Below are 20,689 nucleotides of genomic sequence, written 5' to 3'. Positions count from 1 at the left end.
AAGCCTTACGTCGTTAGGATTCAAAGTGCGCGCCGTTGCCTGGATATGAAACGACTCAAGATAAAGCCACATTTATTTCACTTGCTAGACTACGACGCTATGACTCAACCCGACCTGTCGAGATTTCATCAGACTCTCGACTTCGTCAAATTTAACTCAAATCGGTTCAACCTTGCCCAGCGAGAACACTCCAGCATTTCGTACGCGTCTGAGTCAGGAAATGGCAGCCGGTCACCCAGCTAAACCTTCTTCCTCCTTTCATTTTATTTCGTTTCGGAAATTACCCTTCCGTACAAATTATTCTTACCAACCGGGTTACCCCAGCGGCTTCACTCTTCCCAGGAGCGAAGTTTCCCAAACCACAACTACCCCAAAAACGCGGCTCGCTCGACGGTCAGCGGTGCAGGACAATATATATATTCTTTTTTTCTCGTGTTTTCGCGGGGATCCCCTTCATGCACGTGTGCACACTTAAACAGAACCACGTACGTTGCCACGCCAGATTAAAAGAGAGCAAGAAACAAAAGGGGACAGCAAATCATTAAAAAAGAAAAGGGGGAGAGGGAGTATGAAAAACAAGAACGCAGGAAAACGCCCCAAGGGAAAAAAAAAGTGAAGCTGCCGTGCGAGATGAGTGATTTGGATTAGCGACCTGCCGAGCGAGCGCTGAAAAACGAAACACAAACAAAAACACGCACCCCGGGAACAAGCGACCCAGAACTCCCGACAGCGCGAGCATCTCTTCAGTTCAAGGAAGGAAGGGGAAAAAAATAATAAAGAAGGAGCAGCGACTCCGCGCTTTCGCCTCCAAAAGCACGCGACCTTGGAATATGAAGGAAGCATTTGCATGTTCGCTGGGCTCTTCGCAAACTCTTTTTCATTCACTAGATATGGTCGACCGCGCATAACCTTGGTGGGACGCTTGGCAAGGATTTTAGGTACAAATGTATTCAGATTCAGAATTTAGAAAAATGCACTTACATTCTTCTTTTTTTATTTATTTATCTTTAACTTATTGTTCGTTCATTTCCCGTCTGTTTTAAGACACCATCCCTTCGAGTGCTGTTCATTCCGCAGTATGCTTTCGTCTGCGAGCGCATGGAATGCTGGGATGCACGACACAAGGTTTTTGCCACTGATGTACTTAGCACTTTACAGAAGTTAGAGAAACAGTGTATATGCAAAACTTCATTCTCGTCTGGCTGAGGGCAGTGTCCCTAACGCGCACAGGCTTGAATACAATTTTTCCTAGGTAAAACGTTTGTTTTTCATTATCGTCAGGTAAAAACGGTGCGAGTATAAATCGCATACGATTGACTCCTTTTTCGTCTGGATAAAAGATGGACGCGCGGAAACGCACACCTCAGTCGAAGAACCACAGCCAGTCGCCCAGTCGGTGTTTAGTGCTCGCCGTGAAGCAGCGGTAGTAGGATCTGACATCGTTGCTTCAGAGTTTGACAAATCCCCAGCCTACTCTCGAGTACTACTACGCATGCGTGCGCTGGATTGCTCATCAAGCACAACTGCGACACCGGTGCGTCTCGGGCCCTCTGCAGAGCTGATTCGCACTGTATACTCACTACCTCAACATAGCAAAGTTACCGCTGCTGCAAGAAAAGCCGTTTCATCCGTGCTCTCTTGAGCGCCGGGTTCGTGCCTACGTGCTAAAATCTCGTGCAGCTCATGCAAACTTAGATGCGCGAAATTTAAAGCGAAGTACCATCGTCACTGTGCACTTCGTTTTCCTCTAGTCACATTACGCCGACTACAACGTACGGCACTTACTATGTCCTAACTTGTTCCGGGGCTGCAAGAAGCTAACTGCAGAGCTTTGCTTCGGTTCTCTTGCCCAGTCGGCTTAAGAGCTTACATATTTAGCCCTTAACATTGAAACGCTTAAGCTCACTCAGTTTTCGTGTCCGAGAATGTCATGGACCACTGAGGTGCCAACTCAGTAACGTTTTTTTCTATTTGTCTCGTTTCAGGTGCACCATGAGGACTACAGTGCTGGCGGTCACGGTATTTGTGACTATCGCTGCAGTGTCCGCATCTAGGGTAAGAGAATCTCTTACCAATGAGTGCATTGAATATCTACAAGTTACTACGCCTCCGCCGCTTGTATGCAACATTAACCTGTCGTTCTTCATGTCGTTCCAGTCGGCGCGGCAGACGCACTACCAGCCCAGCGGTGGTGCGGCAAGCCGGGGATCGGCTGCCGGCGGCTACGACGCCTACCAGCCCCAGCAGGCGCAGGCGCAGTCCTTCAGGCCACAGGTGCAGGCGGCACCGCAGCAGTCTTACGACCAGTCCTCCTATCAGGGTCAGCCAGCTCCGCGGGGAAGGGCCACGGTGCAGTCCTTCGGCGGCGGACTCGCCAGGCCCACGCAGCAGTCCCAGTCGCAGGGAGGACAACAGGTACGCCAAGCAACGACCGCTGCTCTTCAGGCGGACGCGAACTTTTTGGGGGAGTTTTAGCGCACCGCAACTTTTCTCATAGTCGTCCTCTAGCGTTCAGCGCTTCGTACTTGCATTACCTGCGAAGCCGGTGTAGTGTACGCTTCATCACGTGCTTCTCGAATCGGCAGCCTCAAAGGCACGAAAGGTGCGAAGCGTCACGTCCGCATGTGCAACCCGCAGGCACCAACCCACGGGGAAGTTATGGGACGGCGCAACTGCACTCCTCGTCGTCCTTTTATATTCAGCATTTCGCATTTGCATTCCCAGATTACCGAACGCAGTACACGTCCGCTTTATTACATGTTAGTCGAAGCCGCAACCGCAAAAATCACAGCAACTGTGAAGCGGCATATTCACCTGTTTCGCCCAGGCGAGAACATATTAGGAAGTTTTAACAGACCGGAAGTGCCTTCCTCAACGTCTTTTCGTATTTCTCGGCGAGCTAAAGCAGTGTAGACATCCGCTATGTCCCGCAGTCACCGAACAGCCGCAAAAGGCACATCAATATGAAGCGGCACCTCGAGATGCTTTGCGCAGGCGCCAATAGATTAGGCAGCTTAAGAAGACCGCAAGTGCCATCTTCGTCCTCCGCTCGCATTCTTTGACGAGCTAAAACACAGCATAGATGCATTTTATCGCGTAGTCACCGAAACGAGGGCAGCAAGAGGCACGGCAAGTATGAAGCGGATCGTCGACCTGTTTCTCGCAGGCGCAAGAAACAGTTTATAAGTTTTAGCACCTGCGACTACGAAGCGCAGTGCCCTGCGCAGTGTTCATTTTAAATTCGGCGCTTCACTTACTCTCCAATCATTTCTCGAACGGAACACTCATTCTTATCGCGTGGTCAACGAAGCTGTAGTTTCAAAGGAAGTGCAGGTACGATGCGCCACATCCACTAATTCCCTGCTAGAACCAGTTTACTAGAAATTTTCAGCACACCACAAGCAACACTGCCCCTTCTTCTCGTCATCGCTCACGCTTACATTGCAAATGTGGTAGCGCACTTAACAACAGGTACGAAGCGACACCCCCTCCCCCCCTTTCCTCGTACTTAGCATGAAGCCCACGCTCTCGACGGTGCTTCAACTGAGCAAATCATTATTGACAAATCGAAAAATATTATGAAAAATCGAAAAAGATTCTGTGAAATAAAACCACTCACTCTGATCAGACAGCTCTCCGATACCCTAAAATCGACTTGAACGTTGCCGATCCCGCTAGCAAATGGCGGAAGACTAGGGTGACAGTATCAGATAAAAGTGCCACGTTTAATAAATGCGTAATTTTGTTACTGTAGCACCACGTAGGAACAAAGAAATACATCAAAAACAATGTCACGTTATTCGGAGTGGTCTTTACTTATCTTGAAACGAAACAACGCTTGTACGTCATTAATCCAAAATATTTGACACACCTTGTGGCAAGGACAGTTACTTTAGGAAATGTCTAATGGAAAGTACACAGATTTGTTATATTACTACTCCAAGTTATATTACGTCCGTTAATCCTCGAGGTGCGGCAGAACGCAATTCGGTCTATAAGATGACTGGCTTATCGTTTATCAATGTCGCCTGAAAAGCGTGCTTCACGGCACTAACACCCACATGGCGGAAAAGCCTCCCTTTTGCACCGTTCCTCTTCGAATATGACAGCATCTCTCTCCTCTCAAATTACGCAGTCCCAGAGCGAGGAGGAGGAGGAGGAGAAGCCCAACCCGCTGACGCTTCTGCTGGAGAAGTCGACGTTCACCTGCTCGAGCAAGACGGACGGCTACTACGCGGACAACTCGGTGAACTGCCAGGTGTTCCACTACTGCGTCGCCGGTGCCAAGCACTCGTGGATGTGCCCCGAAGGAACCGTGTTCCACCAGGTGCACCTGAACTGCGTGCCCGCCAGCCAGGATATCTGCACCACCGCCGAGAAGTTCTTCTTCGTCAACGACTACCTGCACAAGGCGAGTACTCCGGCAGCCCGAGCGGGCCTTCTTGTCGTGGTAGCTTGGCGGAAATAGTGTAAATGCATTCTGCTGCTGAGCGGGGGGTCGCGGGTTCAACTGCCCGCCGCATTCCGGGGCGATCAGAATGCAGAAACGCTCGTGTGCTGTCCTTTGGGTGAACGTTAAACCCCAACTGGTCAAAGCTAAACCGGAGCCAGCCACTACGTTGTGTTGCCAGCAGAGCCGCTAAGCATGTCCAGGACGGTACGAATATTCGATCAATTGCGAAGTCACAAGGTGCAGTAATGAAGCAGCTAACTGCACAGCGTACTATCGTGGACAATTGAAACAAGAACAACTTAGGGCTAATTATAACGCGTTATTTCGTTTCTGATTTCGTGCACAGGTGTAATATCAGAATTATTTCGGCTCGTCGGCTCAGTGTGAAGCATGTGCCGTATTTAACAGATGGTTGACTAAAGGCGTAAGATCACGCACAAGAGTTATTACTTGTCGAAAGGAGTTTTTCTATAACTTGCTATTGGACTATTTGGTTGATAATCGGAGAAGCCATCGTAGCGCAAATAAAACAGACACAAGGCACGACCGGAGCGCTCGTCATGTGCGGTCTCCGTGATGTCCCCTCTTGTCCTTCTTGTGCCTGTTTTACTTGCGCAACGATGGCTATAGTAAGTGTTATACTTCGTAGTTTTTTGTTCGAGTTCCGTTTGTCCACGATGGTACATTTCGACAGGTGTCGCAAGAGTTTAGAACCACCGTCAGTAACTGGTTGTGATGGTCTTCGCAGACCCTATCAGAAGTTTCTGTATTTGACGGTCAAAAACAACCAGTAGCATTGTTCATTTAGCACACCTTTTATTGATTTTTTTTATTAGATTCTTTTTTACGGCAAATATTTTGCAGCACAAAGAGCGAACGTCAGATGTCATCCTAGCACAATCAACGAACAGCATTTTAACGGCACAGCAATTAGCTCGTGCTGCTTAGAAGCGTTCGTCGTCGATGAAAACTGGCCGTCAACCGAACGCTAACACTCAATCGCGCACCTATTTGTCCATTAGGTCCTCGCTTGACTTGAACCGTTTCCAACACCAACTTCTTATGCACTCCACTTTGGATTTGGACCATTCGTTACATCAATTTGCGCTTACTAAACACACGCTGATGAAAAATATAAAAGGCATGACAACTACAGTTGCTAGGAAATAACAATAAGCTTAAAAACTGTATGTACTATCGCTTTATGTACATGATATAGATGCTGTATTGCCACGTGGACAGTGCCCGAGTTGAGCAAGACCTGCAAAACAGGAAGAGGCACAAGTGTCTGTCAACTCAACACTCCAAGCCCTTTACAACAGCTGCAAAAAATCAGCACAAACAATTTTGTCACAGCCTACAACACGAAGCAAGAAAGATAACACGAGAATTTGAACAGCCGAGGTTGCTGCAAGCTCTGAGTGGTGCCATGTGTTTCATAGTCTGTTCTGCGAGTGTAAAGGTTTGAATGAGCAAGCCGTGCTTATTGCCTAGTGTTCCACTAGAGAAACATTAGTGACACATCACTACATCCTAGTTGTGTAGAAAATTTTGTTGAATGCTGCTTAGTTTGATTTTTGCTGTGTTATAGCAAAGCTTTAGCTGTGGAATGTCTTGTTATAAAAAATTTTTATAACCAAGAAAAAAAGAAAATGCATTTACTGCACAAGCACACCATGCACTGTACACATGCAAGGTTCTGTGTCTTATTGGTTTGTAGATGGCTATCAGATTCCAGCCAGTAGGTAGTACAGGTGAATTAAGTGAAGACATCCGAAAATTAGCATTGTGAAGTAGCCTTCTCTATGCTATATAATCTAGGCGCTGCACTCTGTCACAATTAATAGAGCTTTAGCTTGTTCATATATGTAATTACTGTCCAGAGTTCTGGGTTACTGGGCACACAAACGCAAGCAGGCAGGTTGGTGGCACCATCGTTTGGTGCCAGGTTTAACCAGGGAAGGGGGAGGGGGGGGGGGGACACAGAACAATTGTGGCATTAACTAACCATATTCTATTTATCTACTGGTGTAAAGGGTCGGTGGCAACGCAATTGACAACATGTAGCTTTCTTTGTTTTATGTTGCTTTGACGAGAGCAGCCATGTAACACAAAAACGTGTTGTGCATTGTTGTTGGACGAAGTGTTACAAGATGTCTCTAACAATATTGTTACTGCCGCCCACATTTGCTGGTTTCTACAAAGAGTAATATGTATATGCATAAGTTAGAACGCTCACCCAGCATTTCCATAAATAGCACACGTATACAGATAAGACAACACTCCCCAAGTATTGCCTTGTTCGTAATGTATTACTTTTTACAGAAATACCAGGTTACCGTAAACATGGATGCTGGTATCCGTGTTTTGGCTCAGTCGCAAATGGTGCCAACCTTACCGTTGCTGATAAAATCTACACTTTTCATCTGGAACCGCTGCAGATGATGCTTAGTTCCTATTTATTCTGTATAAAACAGGTCAGTGCTGCATCTAAACTTGGCATATTAAATCAATTGCACCACTAAATTAGAGCATCACATGGCAAGCAATTTAGCAATAAGAGTCAGTTACAAGGCTGCCTTATTTACTCAACATTAGATACAAGAGACACCACAACCAGAGAGAACAGAATACTAAATCAACGCCTTCTCTGACACCACTTTTTCTTTCTTTTCAAACAAAACAGGAACTGGAAACCAGCAGCCCTAACAACAAGGTGGTCTGCACTGTAGGGTTTGTCACAGTGGTTCCGCTATGCCCACAATTCCATTGTGAACACAGTTTTGCTGCTGTGGACTTTTTCCCTGCCACTGCTTTTTAATTAAGGTTTTGCTGTAAAGAATTTTCGGAGATGAAACATTTGCTAGCTGACAGTTTTCCTATACAGCAGTTCCCTGCACAGTGAGTCCTCCAAATCATAATGGAATGGAAATTCGCAGGCATGTCTCTTGCATGAAACCAAAGCAAAAAAAAAAAAAAAAACACCTAGTGAGTTATGACAGTACTGTGCTTCATCCCAGTTTTTCACAGTGGGCACTAGCCACATTGCCTTTCCATAAAGGACAGTGCTGCACCAGCATTGAGCACTGATCGTCGTGGGCAACTAACTGGTGCCTCAACCTTGTTCTCTCTCTCTGCCAACCAAACAGGAGCTGGAGTCCCGTGGTCCCAACAACACCGTGCTCTACGCCCAGCGTTACTACCCTGAGGGATACGTGCTGGGTGACCCCTTCACAGTGCCCTCTACAGGCCAGAACCCCCGCCCTCAGGGACTCGTTCAGCCGGCCCAGTACGAGCCTCAGCCCCAGCCACAGGCCCCACCCAGGCAGCCCTTCCGTGGACAGGCCGCCCCTCGTGGACCCCCAGCCCAGTTCCAACCCCAGCAGTTCCAGCCACAGGCGCCTCCACAGTACAGCTCCCAGGTACAGGCAACTTCAATGTATTACAGTCTATAGACAAGCTATGGTTTCAAAAACAGACGACCATGGTGCCAGCAAAAAAAAAAGAAAAGAAAAGAAAGGCAGGCAGGCAGCTACACTGCCACTTCTATTTACTTCACGGTTTGCAGCAAGACGGCAATTCAGGCTATTTGGTCGATGCTCGTGTTGAAGATTTTTTTTTTTTAAATAACGACAAAACTAGGAGGGTAGAACAGAAGATCTGTCTCACTTCACATTCTGTTTTGTTTTGTGCTCTACCATCCAGTCTATGTCACTACACTTCAAAAAATCTTCAAGCTTGACATAATGACAATCTTTCCCACATAATTTTTGCAAGCTTGCTTTCCAAGAAAACTCAAGAAAGAGTTTGCCAAAATATCTTGCCTGTGTCAAATGTGACAGCAGCAAAATTGCTTCTTCAGGATATCCCTCTCTTCAGGTCGTCTATAGTTACCACATGGGAAACTATACCTCGAGCATCATCATTGATGCCTGCCTGCCTGTCCATTTGCAACCAACATGACTCGTTTCATGGCTTGACACTCCTTCGTGCAGCCACACAAGAACCCGCAAACACGTTCACAGTCATTATGAGGAAACAGCGTGAAAAAAAAACGAGACAAGAAAGACTGACAGGACAGTGCTTGCCCTGTCTGTCTTTCTTGTCTTGTTTTCTTTTCTTTTTTTTTCTTTCTTTTTTTACTGTTTCCCCTTAATGAAGCCATACCAACACGCTCAAGTTCAGAGCCTTTTAATGTTCACAGCTACCCCCCATATAGCCTCAATTCTATCTGTTTTCCTACTTCTGCCTTTTTGAGATACTGCAGTTTGTTACATCCGCGTTTTTTGTCATAGCAAGATTGCAGTATAATGTACTTGTAAGAAAGCCCAGCCGACAGGAGCATTCATCTCTGTGAATTACACTTTTTTTGAACATCAATCACTCTGCTGCTGAAGATCACTGAAAACATGTTCTTTTTTCCTCATGGCCGCCAGCAGCCCACTGCAGCTCCCGCACAGTTTGGAGGAGCCCAGCCCAGCCGAGGATCCAGTGGCAGCGGTTTTGGCTTTCCCCCAACACGCACCTACATAATCCCAGCTCCCAACAAGGCGCCAGCATCAGACGCAAACCCCTCCTACCTCTACCGCCAGGGTGCTGCCTCCAATTCGGCCCAGTCCCATCAGAGTTCAGTCAAGTACGACGACGACTACTGAGCACCACAAGAACAGTGTGAGTCTATGTAGACATCATGCGTATGCATGTGTTTATGTATTAGTGCATGTGTCCTATGACAGGGAAACATGCTGGTATTGGGCACAACATGCAATCCAATCAACTGACATTGCTGACCTAGGCTGCAAAGAGGAACCAATAGTCAAACCTTGTTATAATGAAGCCTCATCCGATGTGAAAATACCTTTGCTATATCTGACATTCATTATAAGCAACATTCATTACATATCGAAAAAAATTCAGCGAGAAACATTTTAGATTAGTACTTCACTATATCTGTGTTTGCTACATCAAGGTTCATTGGGTATTTGATTTAGTTTCGAACATGCAGCGGCTTCTATCTTACACTGAGGATAAAATATCCTACTGTTGCTTTTGGGTAAACAAGTAATGCTCAACAGAAATCTAATTTGTAAGGACGATCTTGCATTACATGGACTGGCACCATGAAGGAAAGGAAAGACTTGGTAAACAGAAGAGTCTGGCTTGTCCCCCCTCTCTATGCCACTGGTTGTAAGTTATGTCACTTAAACAAAACTTTGAGCCGTTAACATTTGCAGCTAATGAGGGGATATGGTACCAATTACCAAGGTACATTGTGACTACATGTTCAATAAGCAAGTCCAAAAGCAGTGCATGCATGGAATCAGGAATGCTAATTTGTCCTCTACAACACCTATCTACTGCTAGCAATCCTTTCCTTTAACAAGGTGCAGCCGATTATGGTCTGTCATGCCAAATCTATTTTAGAGTGCACAAAGACAAAAAAAAAAAAGAGCTAGGAACTGTCCGGGTTGCTCGTGTAGTATAGAAGGTTCAGGTAAGTCAAAAGATAGGCACCTCAGGGCAGAAAGCACATAGTGACCTCAACTGGAACAAGCTGTGTGCTGCATAGCTTCACTGCAGTTAACAGAAGTTTAGGACAAGATAAAAAGATGTTTGGCAGCCCTTAACAGTTTCTTCAAGGCCACACTCAACATATATAAATAAATCTGTGTACTCAAACTTCCTTTTTCCTCCTTCTCTAAAATTCTGTGCGAAAGTCATCAAAATTTGTGTATATCCTTAAAAGAAAAAACATACAAGTCTCACAAGAGAGACCAAAGCACTTCCACTTATAATGCGTCTTTTCTGTCTTCTTTTTTTCTGTCGTGTTCGTGTTGCACTAAAGGACTTGTATAATACAAGAACAAGGTAAAAGCAGGAGCCAAGATTTTGACAAGTGGACTTGTCCACTTGGTGCAAGGTTCGCTTCCGCTTTTACTTTGTTTTCATTTTGCTCATCATCTTGAATTTCCATCTCCCGCCTTCCCCATGTTTTCCATAAAGGACTTGTAATCCCATTATGCCAAATTATCCACATTTCAACATGCCTTTACAAGTGTAAGTAAACGCTAGCAACATCACAGGCATTACTTAAACACAAGGAAGTGGAAGCCTCTGCATAGAAAACTAAAGATAGGCATATGTCTTTTTGCAGCAATGCAACCTGAATGGAAGTGGCTTCTGAACCTCTCATCGTTTCATCACAAACCTCCAGCCATGGCTTCCTTTGTGTCACTGGCAAGAAATAACCCAACAGGACAGTGCCGCAAGGGACCGCCGGGCACACATTTTGCAACATATCAAGGTCCCAGTGCTTGAAAAGACAAGGACTCTACACTGTCTAGCCAGCAGCTTTTTCTTTGTGTGTGTGTCTTCAGTGCAAGGCGACGATCAGAGTCTCTCCTGCAGCGATGTAAGCTGAGCAAAGCCAAGACAAGCCACCTCCATCTGACTGAAGATCAGAGTCTGGCTATGAAAATGTGTTGTTTCATTTCTCTTCTTATAGCTTGCTTTCCTCTCTGTTTGCACCAACTGGACTGCCAGACACTGCTGCCGAGTTCATGCAGCACAGTGACTAATAATTTCCAGACATGCACATAGCACAGCACACAGCATTTCACACTGCTTTTGTTTGCTAGACAGAAAGCACGTGAGTGAAGTGAAAGCGAGGGGGGGGGGGGGTCTTGCTGTGCGCATAAGAAGCAGCAGTAATTACGTAACTCAGATACTCAAAAAGTAGAACATGACATAAACATGAAAAGTTATAAAGGATTTCAGGGTCACATAAATGCAATGTAAGCTAGCTTGAAAGAAATATTTAAAAAATGCAGAATGCCACGTTCAGCGCAGAACGCCACTAGCATTATTGTAGATGTGACAGATATGAAGCCTAAAGCACTGTAGCTTCGTGGCATGCTTTTACGAGAGCGCATTCACAGTCTTCAGCCTGCTCTGTCTGCAGGCCAAACAAAGTTGCGTGCACTGTTACTGCTAGTGAGAACGGATATATATGTATAAATACATACAATGTTTTTCATCATAAACAAGCGGAATATGTCTACTGGAACTGTACATTCTGGAACAAAATGATAGCGTGTTTTTTTAAATAAAGTTGTGTTGTCACAATACTGGGTTTTTCGTCATGATTCAAAGGCTCAAAATGTATAGACTACACAGGCAACAGCAGATCAAAGGCAAGTGACTACTCACATTATGCCGTCAACTCTTGACTTCCTCTTCAGGAGAATCCTAGAAATAAAAATACACGACCAGAAATTAAAGTCTGAAGTTGAAAGAAAGTGACATGATACAAAGAAATGCACAATCCCTTGTATCTGGCATAATAATGTGGGAAATTTAAGGCACTTTTTCTGAAGTGCCTTTTACCAATGCTATGGTATAACCACATGGTCCCTTTCATGATTTTGAACAATAATTCAAGGCGCAGTAGACAAGGCCCTCCTCCAAAACAAGCAGTAAAAAAACTCTAGGTAAAAGAAATGCATGCTACTACCCAGGTTTCAAGTCCTCAGTTTGGCAAAAACCTACACATATCGCAATGCAGCGCCTACAGAGTGGTGATTTGGCAAAACCATCAACTTATGTACAATAAAACAATTTGTTTGCAGAGCAAATGAACAAAACTACATGAATAAGCAAGAGATGGATAAGTATGTGTCTACCATGCTTAAACTGAACAAGTTGTATAACCAAGTCTCTTTATCATAGCTGCCTCAAGTGAGAAGCTACAGATGAAAATTACCTTTTGTATACTGTGTATGTTCACCAGATCCCACTACTGCACACGAAGCCACAAGCCTAGCCATGAAGTGGTAGTAAGGAGGTGTAGTGGTTAACATAATAGTTAATGTCCCCCATGTTTTCTGAGGCTTGATATTCATATTCACTTGGTATGAATCTGATTAAAAAATAAGAAGAAAAAGGGCTGAGCCCCTCGGATCAACTTATTTTTCTCGCAAATTCATAGAATATGAGTTCCATATAAGCTAAATATTAATCCTGGCCACATGAAACACAAAAGAATATAACTCAGTTGTGACCTTCGATTAACATTTTCCTCTGCTACATTCTGCTGGGATAAAAATGAGGTATGTGCTGAACACTCTCGGATGACTAGTGAGCGAGTCTTAGCTAGGCCTCTGCGTAGACCAAACGCTAACAAGTCACTGCAATGTGTGTCACAGGTGGGTAATGGCAGTTATTATCCCTGTGCGGAGCCTTAATGCAGTGTGCAAACATCTTCGCTAGAAGCCAACAGAGAGAAAATGTCTTTGTTGCTCGTGGTGTGATGTGTCATGGCACCACCTCTCTGTACCTTGAAGCTTCAAAGGAGCACAACTCCTGGGCGACTCAACGGTGGGTCACGACATACCAGAGAAATATGAGGTGACCTACCGGTGGGTGACCATGCACAGGAGTCGCAACTCCGAAAAGTGCTACCCCAATGAATGTGTTAAGCTAAAAACAGTAGCCATAGATTCCATGTTTCAGAATATGGAGACACACACAGGCTAGAAGTGTGAGGTTCCACTGTCAAATTAACTCTGGTGAAAAAAAAGAAAAGATGTGTGAATTTCCAGGAAATTGCGCCACTTCATGGAGCCCTGCAAATAGAAGATATTACAACAAAATAAAAACTCCAGATATAAACTGAAAGCAAAATTAAGTAAACCATCATTCAGTTCCTTTTCTGACAAATGATGACGACAACTATGCCTCAAATTAAATTTTTGTTTTTGTCAGAAGATATATGCACCTCATTCTGGTATCGGGAAATACCTGGAATTACCTGAAATTGAGAGGCATGGGAATGATGGGAAGTACATGGATTTGTCTGGTCTTCTTGCTTGTGGATTCGTTTATTACGCTTCATATGCCTTCACTGTCGTAAATTTCAGAGCAATGTATACATCTAAGTGCAGAAGACACTGCGAGCACAAACAATCGCTACTAATTGCAACGATTCATCTTGTCGAGGTGGCCAAATCAAAATGCGCCTAGTGTCTCAAGGCACTGACACGACTGCAATAAATTCATGAGGGCGTATCGCATCGCTTGTCGATGCATGCATCCGTTGCTTAGTAGTTTCAATATGAGGCCTCAGTGCTAGAGGTACTGTGTTCGAATCCTGCAGTCGGACAATTTTAATAATGTTTATTTAATTACTTACTGCACAGTAAATTGTTGAAAATGAGCTTACAAAGTCACGAAGCCGTTTGAAGCCGGAAGAACAAAGTATAGGCAAATCTATGCACTTCCCATAATTCCCATGCTGGTACAACTACTATCATTGCAGCTCCCGTAGACACTAGCACCAGAGTTCCCTCTAGTAATTATTGCATGAAACTCTATGGGCCTAGGCACCTCACTTGGTATAACAGTAAACGAGGGATCCTAAACAACTTTGATTGTTCCTGAAATATATCTTTCACTATAATTCCTCCAGAGCTCATTAGAAAAGCACTAATAGGACTCTTCATTTTACACTTTTGCTTGTTTACTTGTTCTTGGCTGTGTCCTTCCTGCGTGAGTCAATTTCATGTAGTTCCTGGTTTGCCAAGCAAAGGAGAGGTGTATATCACAGGTGTACTTGTGAGATACGCCTTATTTCATTTCTCTTTTGTGGGTTTACGTGCCTTTATAGCGAATGGTGGGAATTATTAACGTTTGTACTAGTAAAAGTAGACCTGCCCCTCATTTGCATAGAAACGTTACCCCCGCCTCCCGAAAAAAATTCTGGGTACGTGCCTGCTGCAGGCCCAATGTGTGAGCCCTTACAAGAAAATGCTTAAGATTTCCTCTGTTCGAGCGCACTGTTTGCTTCTTCTTTTATTTTCATTCTCTGTTATGAGAAGAATTGCATAACCATGTTTTTATTTAGGCAATGTTTTGACCTTTTCTCTGTTCAAGAGTATTGTCTGTTTCTTGCTTTCTTTTTTTTTTTCATTTTCCCCTAGATTTGTTTATGTAAAGTCAGGCACACCTAAACCGAGGCTGCCCAGCCATGCACACCAACCAAGAACTTATGCAGACTGGGCTATCATCCCTATCTATTTTTTGTATTTGCTGATATAAACATTCTTCATTCCAAGCACTTATCTGGAACTGGTATTAGTGAAGAATTAAGGACAAAACAAATAGCATTTTAGCACCATTAAGTTGTTAAGAATGAGGCTATGGATTCACATGTTGCCCAGCCATGCACACAAACCAACTTATGCAGACTGGGCTATTATCACTATCTATTCTTTGTATTTGCTGATATAAACATTCTACATTCTAAGCACTTATTTGGAACTGGTATAAGTGAAGAACTAAGGACAAAACAGATAGCATTTTAGCACCATTAAGTTGTTAAGAATGAGGCTATGGATTCACATGTTGCGCTTTGTGGTAGACAACAGTGCACAACAGAAACTAGATCTATACACAAACTACAAAACGATCACTGCAGTACTAGTCCAGCAAGTGTGGGATAACAGAAGCCTGCTACTTTCAACAGCTATGTTTGTACCCTATGAAGGATGAATGACAGGAAGATGTCGTAGACCACTGTGAGGCCACAAACGTAAAGGAACCGGTAGCGTGGAGGTAAGAAGAAAAAGTTGAGAGCCTGTGCTGGAACGAAGCAGCCCCAATCAGCCTGCAAAGACACACAATGAAAGTTCATTCAGAACTGCTTCAACAAAGTGTTCCTCACAACTTGTGTGAATGCTGCAGGTGAAAATGACATAAGAACGACGCAAGCATCAGATTGAATTGCCAGTGAACTACACTAAATGCTACGTCTTAGATGTTTGATTAAAATGCAAACAACTGTAGGAAATGTGTTTACGTTCATGCTGTGCCAACTAAGGAATAAAGGAAAACAGCCACATATTAGCCTGATTGAAGCCTGTCCCCCGCTACATAAACTATAATGTCAAGTACCAAGGCAAAACATCATTCACAGCCAGCTTACAAAATGCGGTAAGGCTACGATATGGCACATTAACCACATTTTCATTTAACTTTTTCGTAATGGAAGAAATGAGGCTGGTGTCAACGTTTTGAAAAAAGGACTGCTCTTCATCAGGGCCATCAGGGCAGCCCCGACAGGGACAAGCACCTGTGTCGAAACACTGGCTTTAGCCTCAGACATCCTACGTTAAGGCACTTTTGATCACGTCAAGTTGAACATCTTCCTGTGACCCTCTGTCTTGTTTGAATTTCCTCTTTGATAGGCAAATTTCATCATCATCAGCCTGGTTATGCCCACTGCAGGGCAAAGGCCTCTCCCAAACTTCTCCAACTACCCCGGTCATGTACTAATTGTGACCTTGTTGTCCCTGCAAACTTCGTAATCTCAGCCGCCCACCTGACATATATATATATATATATTATTTATAGAGTGAAGTAGGACTTATGCTGATAACTAAACTTTGTATCTGCACTGTCAAACTGGTAAAGAAAGACACAGTCTGCAATGTAACCTTCTTAACAGAAAGGCAATGATAATGGCCTTTCAAATGACTATGCCATCAGGTTCTTCCAAAGAACTTATTAACAATGGCCTCCATGCGTTAGTTAGAAATTTGAAAAAAAGAATAACAAAGCACGTAGTTAAAATTCTGTCGCAGAGGTGAACAGCTTACAAGGAAGCAGTTACAATCGAAACCAACCCTGCGCTGGGTTGTTGGCTGCCAACACGGTCGATCAATCACGATTGCCAAGGAAGCTACTCACGATGCAAAAGAGGACGATGTTTTTCTTGAATTCAGTGACGCTGTGCTGGAAGGGCTTGCTGTTCAGAAGACCCACGCCGACAAAAAGGACGAATGCAAGCGGAGGGCAGATCGCGAATTCGCATAGCAGCTTGCGTCCAACCATCCCTAGCGTCTTCCCAGGAAATTTGCGGTCTAGAAACGAGTACCACTTGTGACCGCAAACGCCGAATGTGCCGCCGACAATCAGCATATTCTCTGCAAACAGAACCACACGTTTCGCTGATGCCTGGTTGGTTGCCAGTGCACATTACTAACGTGCTAGTAAAGCGTTACTGAACTTTTTCCTCTCATTCAAGTATTGTTCTACATCAGCTCAACTCATCACAAGCACGTCGATGTTAAAGCATCAGGATCACAGTAAAGTATTCTGCGTCTTCACTTATACGAATATCAGACCACAGCCATCCACAATCTCGAATAATACCTGAACGAAGTGGTGGAGTTGCAGTAGTATGCGGTATGCTAGACAGAAAAATCGTGCGCTTACAAAAACGCAACCATTGTCATGCAGTTGATCCAATCAGTAAACCCTTTGTTCTTTCTTTTTCATGATATATCAGCACTACAAGCGCTAGATCATCGTTAAATGGAAACGACTTCTGCTACATCCAAAACCGCAGACGCTCCAGTTGGCTAGCAGCCGACGATCCACTAACACCGCTTGCACCAACTTACTTGATCTCTTCGTGTCAAGGTCTTTCTCTTTTCCAGCGTAGATTTCGTAGCTCTGTTGCATCGTGTCACCGACCATCATGAAGCCTGTGCCGAGAACGACGTTAGTAACAAACAGGTGCTTGGTAAATAGTGTGGTTACTGCCGCCTTGAGCTTCGAGAACGCCGTCATGTCTTTTCGCAGGGGTTTGGCAAAGGCACGGAAAGCGGCAACCACACACGAGTTAAGGTATTAACGCTAAGCACACAAGTAGATGATGCATGTTGAAGCCTTGTTAAAATTACAACAATCGTCTTGGGCAACACCACCTTGAACCAACCACACCGGTGTTTGCGAAACGTGCTTATCACCCATAACTCCGGAAGCGGAATTGAAATGCAAACCTATATTGATACGTAAGTGCGCATGCGTGAGTAGTGGCGCAAAAATTTAAACATGTCAAGTGATGTTGCAAACGCTAACCAAAAATTTCATATATGTTAAAAGTAATCTAATCATTGAAACATTCAGTTTGGACGATGCACATGTAACACATGACAAAGTGTGAATTAAAGTGTTTATTCTCTTTCTTGAGGCCACTATGAACGGCCTTCGGAAAAGTTCATCAAATAAATGAATGCATACAGAAAAGTCCACAATGAATGGGTTTTCCTCAGTTGTCCAACAACCTCTCTTCTGCTTCACAAATTTACAGTAGCTAACGATGGATAAAACAGGAATTGCTAATGAGTGTCAGCATCAGCATTGAAACAAATTACTAGATAAGGCTATGTGCCATGAAAATTGTTTCCACTCGCATGCACAAACTGCGACTCTTAAGATACAACAATTTCAACAATGAAATGTGCAAAAACTTTATACAGCCAAAATGAAAATGACACAGATGAAGAGACATTCTCCCTCGTCTTGGAAATTTGTTTTGCACTTCAGGCAGGCTGATGGTAAAGACAGGTTAAGGAAATAGTTTGGAATTTCTGCTCCACCACGACGTTTCATTTGCTGAAAAGGAAAACAGAAGAAAAAAATCTGTACAATGAAATTTTTAGACCTACATGTAAACACATATCAAATTGTTGAAACCATGTATCGACACACTACTGTCAGCATTACAACAAAACTGATGTTGGTTATTGGGTGAAAGAAAATGACGATTGTAAAGACAGACTTCTAAATAGAGTTTTATTTGTACTTCTAACTATGAAAATATAGAAGAGTGAATACTTTCTTTTCCAGAATATTAAGCTCAGTCCAGCTAAATGTATGTGTAATCGCCTCTTCTTAAACTTGTAAAACTGAAGTATGAACATGTTTTTCTACCGTTTTGTGTTGCTTTTGCAATATATTTCCATTTCTCTGTTTCTTTGTCAACAAGATACTTCAGACTGGCCTCTTTTTTTAATTAATGACTTTCTGCTTGTATGATGACTTTCCTTATGCAATGTTGAACTTTACGCTGTTATGTAAGCTTGTTAAACTCTGTAGGAATGTTAGTTTGTTCAATCTTTATATCCTGCCTGATCCAGTGTTTTAGATGTACATGGCTCTGTCAAGCTAGTGACAGGTAGGTTTTACTGTGGGCCCCATGCATATTATGTTCACATCTCGTAACGAAATAAATATTGAGCTGAATTGAAAAACATTGAAATTGGTTTAGCATCCTGAAATTGTACAGTGGGTAATGAGGGATGCTGTAGTGGAGGGCTCCAGAAAAATATTGACCACCTTAGGTTCTTCAATGTGCACTTATATCAAAGTAGATGAACATTTTTGTATTTTGTCTCGATTCGAAGACAAATATTACTGATGTATCAAATAACAGTGGAGTTATGTTCAAGTATGGCTAATTCAACATTTCCTACCAAAGACTGAAAATACAAAAATAGGAATACTAGCTGGAATTATATTTATAAACCCAGTTTATGGAGCAAGAATTGTTGGTAATTAAAGGTATAAGAGCACCAATAGAAAAGGTTGCAAGAAAATGAATTACTTCCATTGATTCCACACTAATTGATGTCATCTTTTGTTTCATTTGATTGTGCTTCAAAGGTACCTATGCACACTAAACATTTCACTTGATTCAAACTTAATATATCAAATGAAAATGTCCGACTGGTTTAGCTGTATTATTCGCCAATTATTATTTATAACCAGTTATAACCATCAGAAGTCAGCCTTAAACCAGCTATACAACTTGGCAACAGGACAATAAACCAGTTTAAGTGGTCAATTTTCATCTGGGATGTCTGGAACCAATTTTTCATGTCCCACAGAGGCCAAATTGCAAACATTTGATTAACGCTGAAAAATAAACAGCTTTGAACTTCTGTTACTAAAAGAAGCACTGAAAGCTTTGTTTATTTAAGAAAAAAGATATCACAAATACAAATGCTGCAAGCATAAATTAATGAAATAATTATATTTAGTCAGTGTGAAAATAATTGAAATCCCATCTTTTTGACCAAAGGCGAAGTGAGAGCTTGTGTCTTTGACTAACTCTTAATCCCAGATGAAGGTACTAACCAGTTTTAACCAGAATAAACAAGTCTCGTGTTGGTAAAAGTCCCAGTTTGGACCATTTGGAGCCAGCAGAAGCCAGAGGGAACTAAGTTTCTTATCTTGAGTTTCAAATTTTGTCTACAAGTCTCCATCCAGTGCTAACAAAGACCAGTATATCTCATATTTGTGGAACAAAGTTCTCAGAAGAAAAAAGATCAAAACTGAAGAAACCGGCCTATATAGCACATTGAATGTGCTTGTTTTGTCTACATTAGGAACTGGAACTCCAGCGACACAGTCAAACCTCATTATAGCGAATCGCATCCAACACGAAAATGCCTTTGTTATAGCCAATATTTGCTACAAGCATACAGTACTCATCATATGCTAGCATTGTCAAGAAACGTAATTTAATAAATTTATTATGTTCATGCTCGTTACATTGAGGTTTGACAGTATCTTGTATATTTATTGCTTGTATACCTAGTCGATGGGCTGCATGTATATTAGCCATTGCTGAAGGGTTGCTTGACTTGGAAGGTGGCCAGCCGAAGTGTTCACCTAGCAAAAGAATAAATGCAGGCGTACGTTTTACAGGAAGTCTTTTGGAACCAAGTACTGAGACAAGCTCAGTGAATCCATTTTGTAATAGCATGCACATTCTTCGTCTGATAATGGGTCAGGACTGCAGAGAGCCCACAGCTCAAATACAAGCTTTAGAATAGAGGCACCCACAACATACTAATAGTGCGATTGCTTGATCAGGCCTCAGGCCAGGAAAGTTTAATACAGCCAACTTCCATTAATTTGACCTTGACGCGACAGACGAAATTAATGAAATTATCTGGCAGGCCGACTTAAAGAATAGGCATAAAAAATGTGCCCAAATGCATCGCTGCTTCATTTGTTTTGTTTTAACACGCCCCCAAATCTAATGTGCACCCCTGCTGTTTTTATAGGTTAGGTTAGGCTAGGTTAGAAATGACATTAGAGCTCCTAAACAACACTGAAATTTATTGTGCATGCGATTTTTGATGAGAAATATGTAGCATGCCTCCAATTCTGGCATTTGGAAAACGGTGAAACCAACAAAGCTTATTTTCACAAAATGAAAATTTATTTGTACTTAATGTCTGTTGTTGTCCCTCCCAAACAGCAGTTTATCGCCATTTATGAACATGTCGTCCTCTGTATGGCCCACTGTACATTTATATTCCGGATTTATCATACGACTCCTTACCAATCACACACACACACACACACAAAAAAAAAGAAAGG

General features: G+C 43.1%; 3 protein-coding genes across 6 annotated transcripts in view; 1 reads left to right on the top strand and 2 right to left on the bottom strand.

The window, feature by feature from the left end:
- Nucleotides 1-11,604, top strand: part of LOC142559990 (uncharacterized) — a 37,280-nt gene extending 25,676 nt beyond the window's left edge. For 3 of the 4 annotated variants that reach the window (XM_075671721.1, XM_075671720.1, XM_075671722.1), the window contains exons 2-7: nucleotides 1,986-2,055; nucleotides 2,158-2,415; nucleotides 4,136-4,411; nucleotides 7,603-7,875; nucleotides 8,890-9,124; nucleotides 10,608-11,604. In XM_075671721.1, the coding sequence (XP_075527836.1) occupies nucleotides 1,993-2,055; nucleotides 2,158-2,415; nucleotides 4,136-4,411; nucleotides 7,603-7,875; nucleotides 8,890-9,108 (1,089 nt within the window). In that variant the 5' untranslated portion in view covers nucleotides 1,986-1,992 and the 3' untranslated portion in view covers nucleotides 9,109-9,124; nucleotides 10,608-11,604. The remainder of the gene's footprint in view (nucleotides 1-1,985; nucleotides 2,056-2,157; nucleotides 2,416-4,135; nucleotides 4,412-7,602; nucleotides 7,876-8,889; nucleotides 9,125-10,607) is intronic. The other variant, XM_075671723.1, reaches the window with a different exon arrangement.
- LOC142559992 (mpv17-like protein 2) lies at nucleotides 5,250-17,283 on the bottom strand. The gene is made up of 5 exons (XM_075671724.1): nucleotides 16,915-17,283; nucleotides 16,199-16,434; nucleotides 14,988-15,116; nucleotides 11,663-11,701; nucleotides 5,250-5,714 (listed from the first exon to the last, which is right to left on the bottom strand). The coding sequence occupies exons 1-4, from the start codon at nucleotides 17,081-17,083 to the stop codon at nucleotides 11,672-11,674; spliced, it is 564 nt and encodes a 187-aa protein (XP_075527839.1). The 5' UTR covers nucleotides 17,084-17,283; the 3' UTR covers nucleotides 5,250-5,714; nucleotides 11,663-11,671.
- Nucleotides 17,284-17,750: 467 nt separating this feature from the next.
- LOC142559989 (transmembrane protein 8B-like) overlaps nucleotides 17,751-20,689 on the bottom strand; it is a 46,890-nt gene continuing 43,951 nt past the window's right edge. The window contains exons 13-14 of the mRNA XM_075671718.1: nucleotides 19,895-19,972; nucleotides 17,751-17,911 (exon numbers count right to left, since the gene is read on the bottom strand). Coding sequence (XP_075527833.1) covers nucleotides 17,865-17,911; nucleotides 19,895-19,972 — 125 coding nt within the window. The 3' untranslated portion in view covers nucleotides 17,751-17,864. The remainder of the gene's footprint in view (nucleotides 17,912-19,894; nucleotides 19,973-20,689) is intronic.

Source organism: Dermacentor variabilis, chromosome 10 (assembly GCF_050947875.1).
Source record: "Dermacentor variabilis isolate Ectoservices chromosome 10, ASM5094787v1, whole genome shotgun sequence".
NCBI lineage: Eukaryota > Metazoa > Arthropoda > Arachnida > Ixodida > Ixodidae > Dermacentor > Dermacentor variabilis.
The sequence above is the reverse complement of the archived record's forward strand: the minus strand, read 5'-3'. Positions and strand labels throughout refer to the sequence as shown.

Coding starts and splice junctions, on each gene's coding strand:
- LOC142559992 (XM_075671724.1), bottom strand. CDS start 17,083: ATGACGGCGTTCTCGAAGCTCAAGGCGGCAGTAACCACACTATTTACC. Junction 16,435..16,914: donor CCTTGACACGAAGAGATCAA/GTAAGTTGGTGC, acceptor TTCTGTTTGCAG/AGAATATGCTGATTGTCGGC. Junction 11,702..14,987: donor TGTCATTCATCCTTCATAGG/GTACAAACATAG, acceptor TTTTATTTCTAG/GATTCTCCTGAAGAGGAAGT.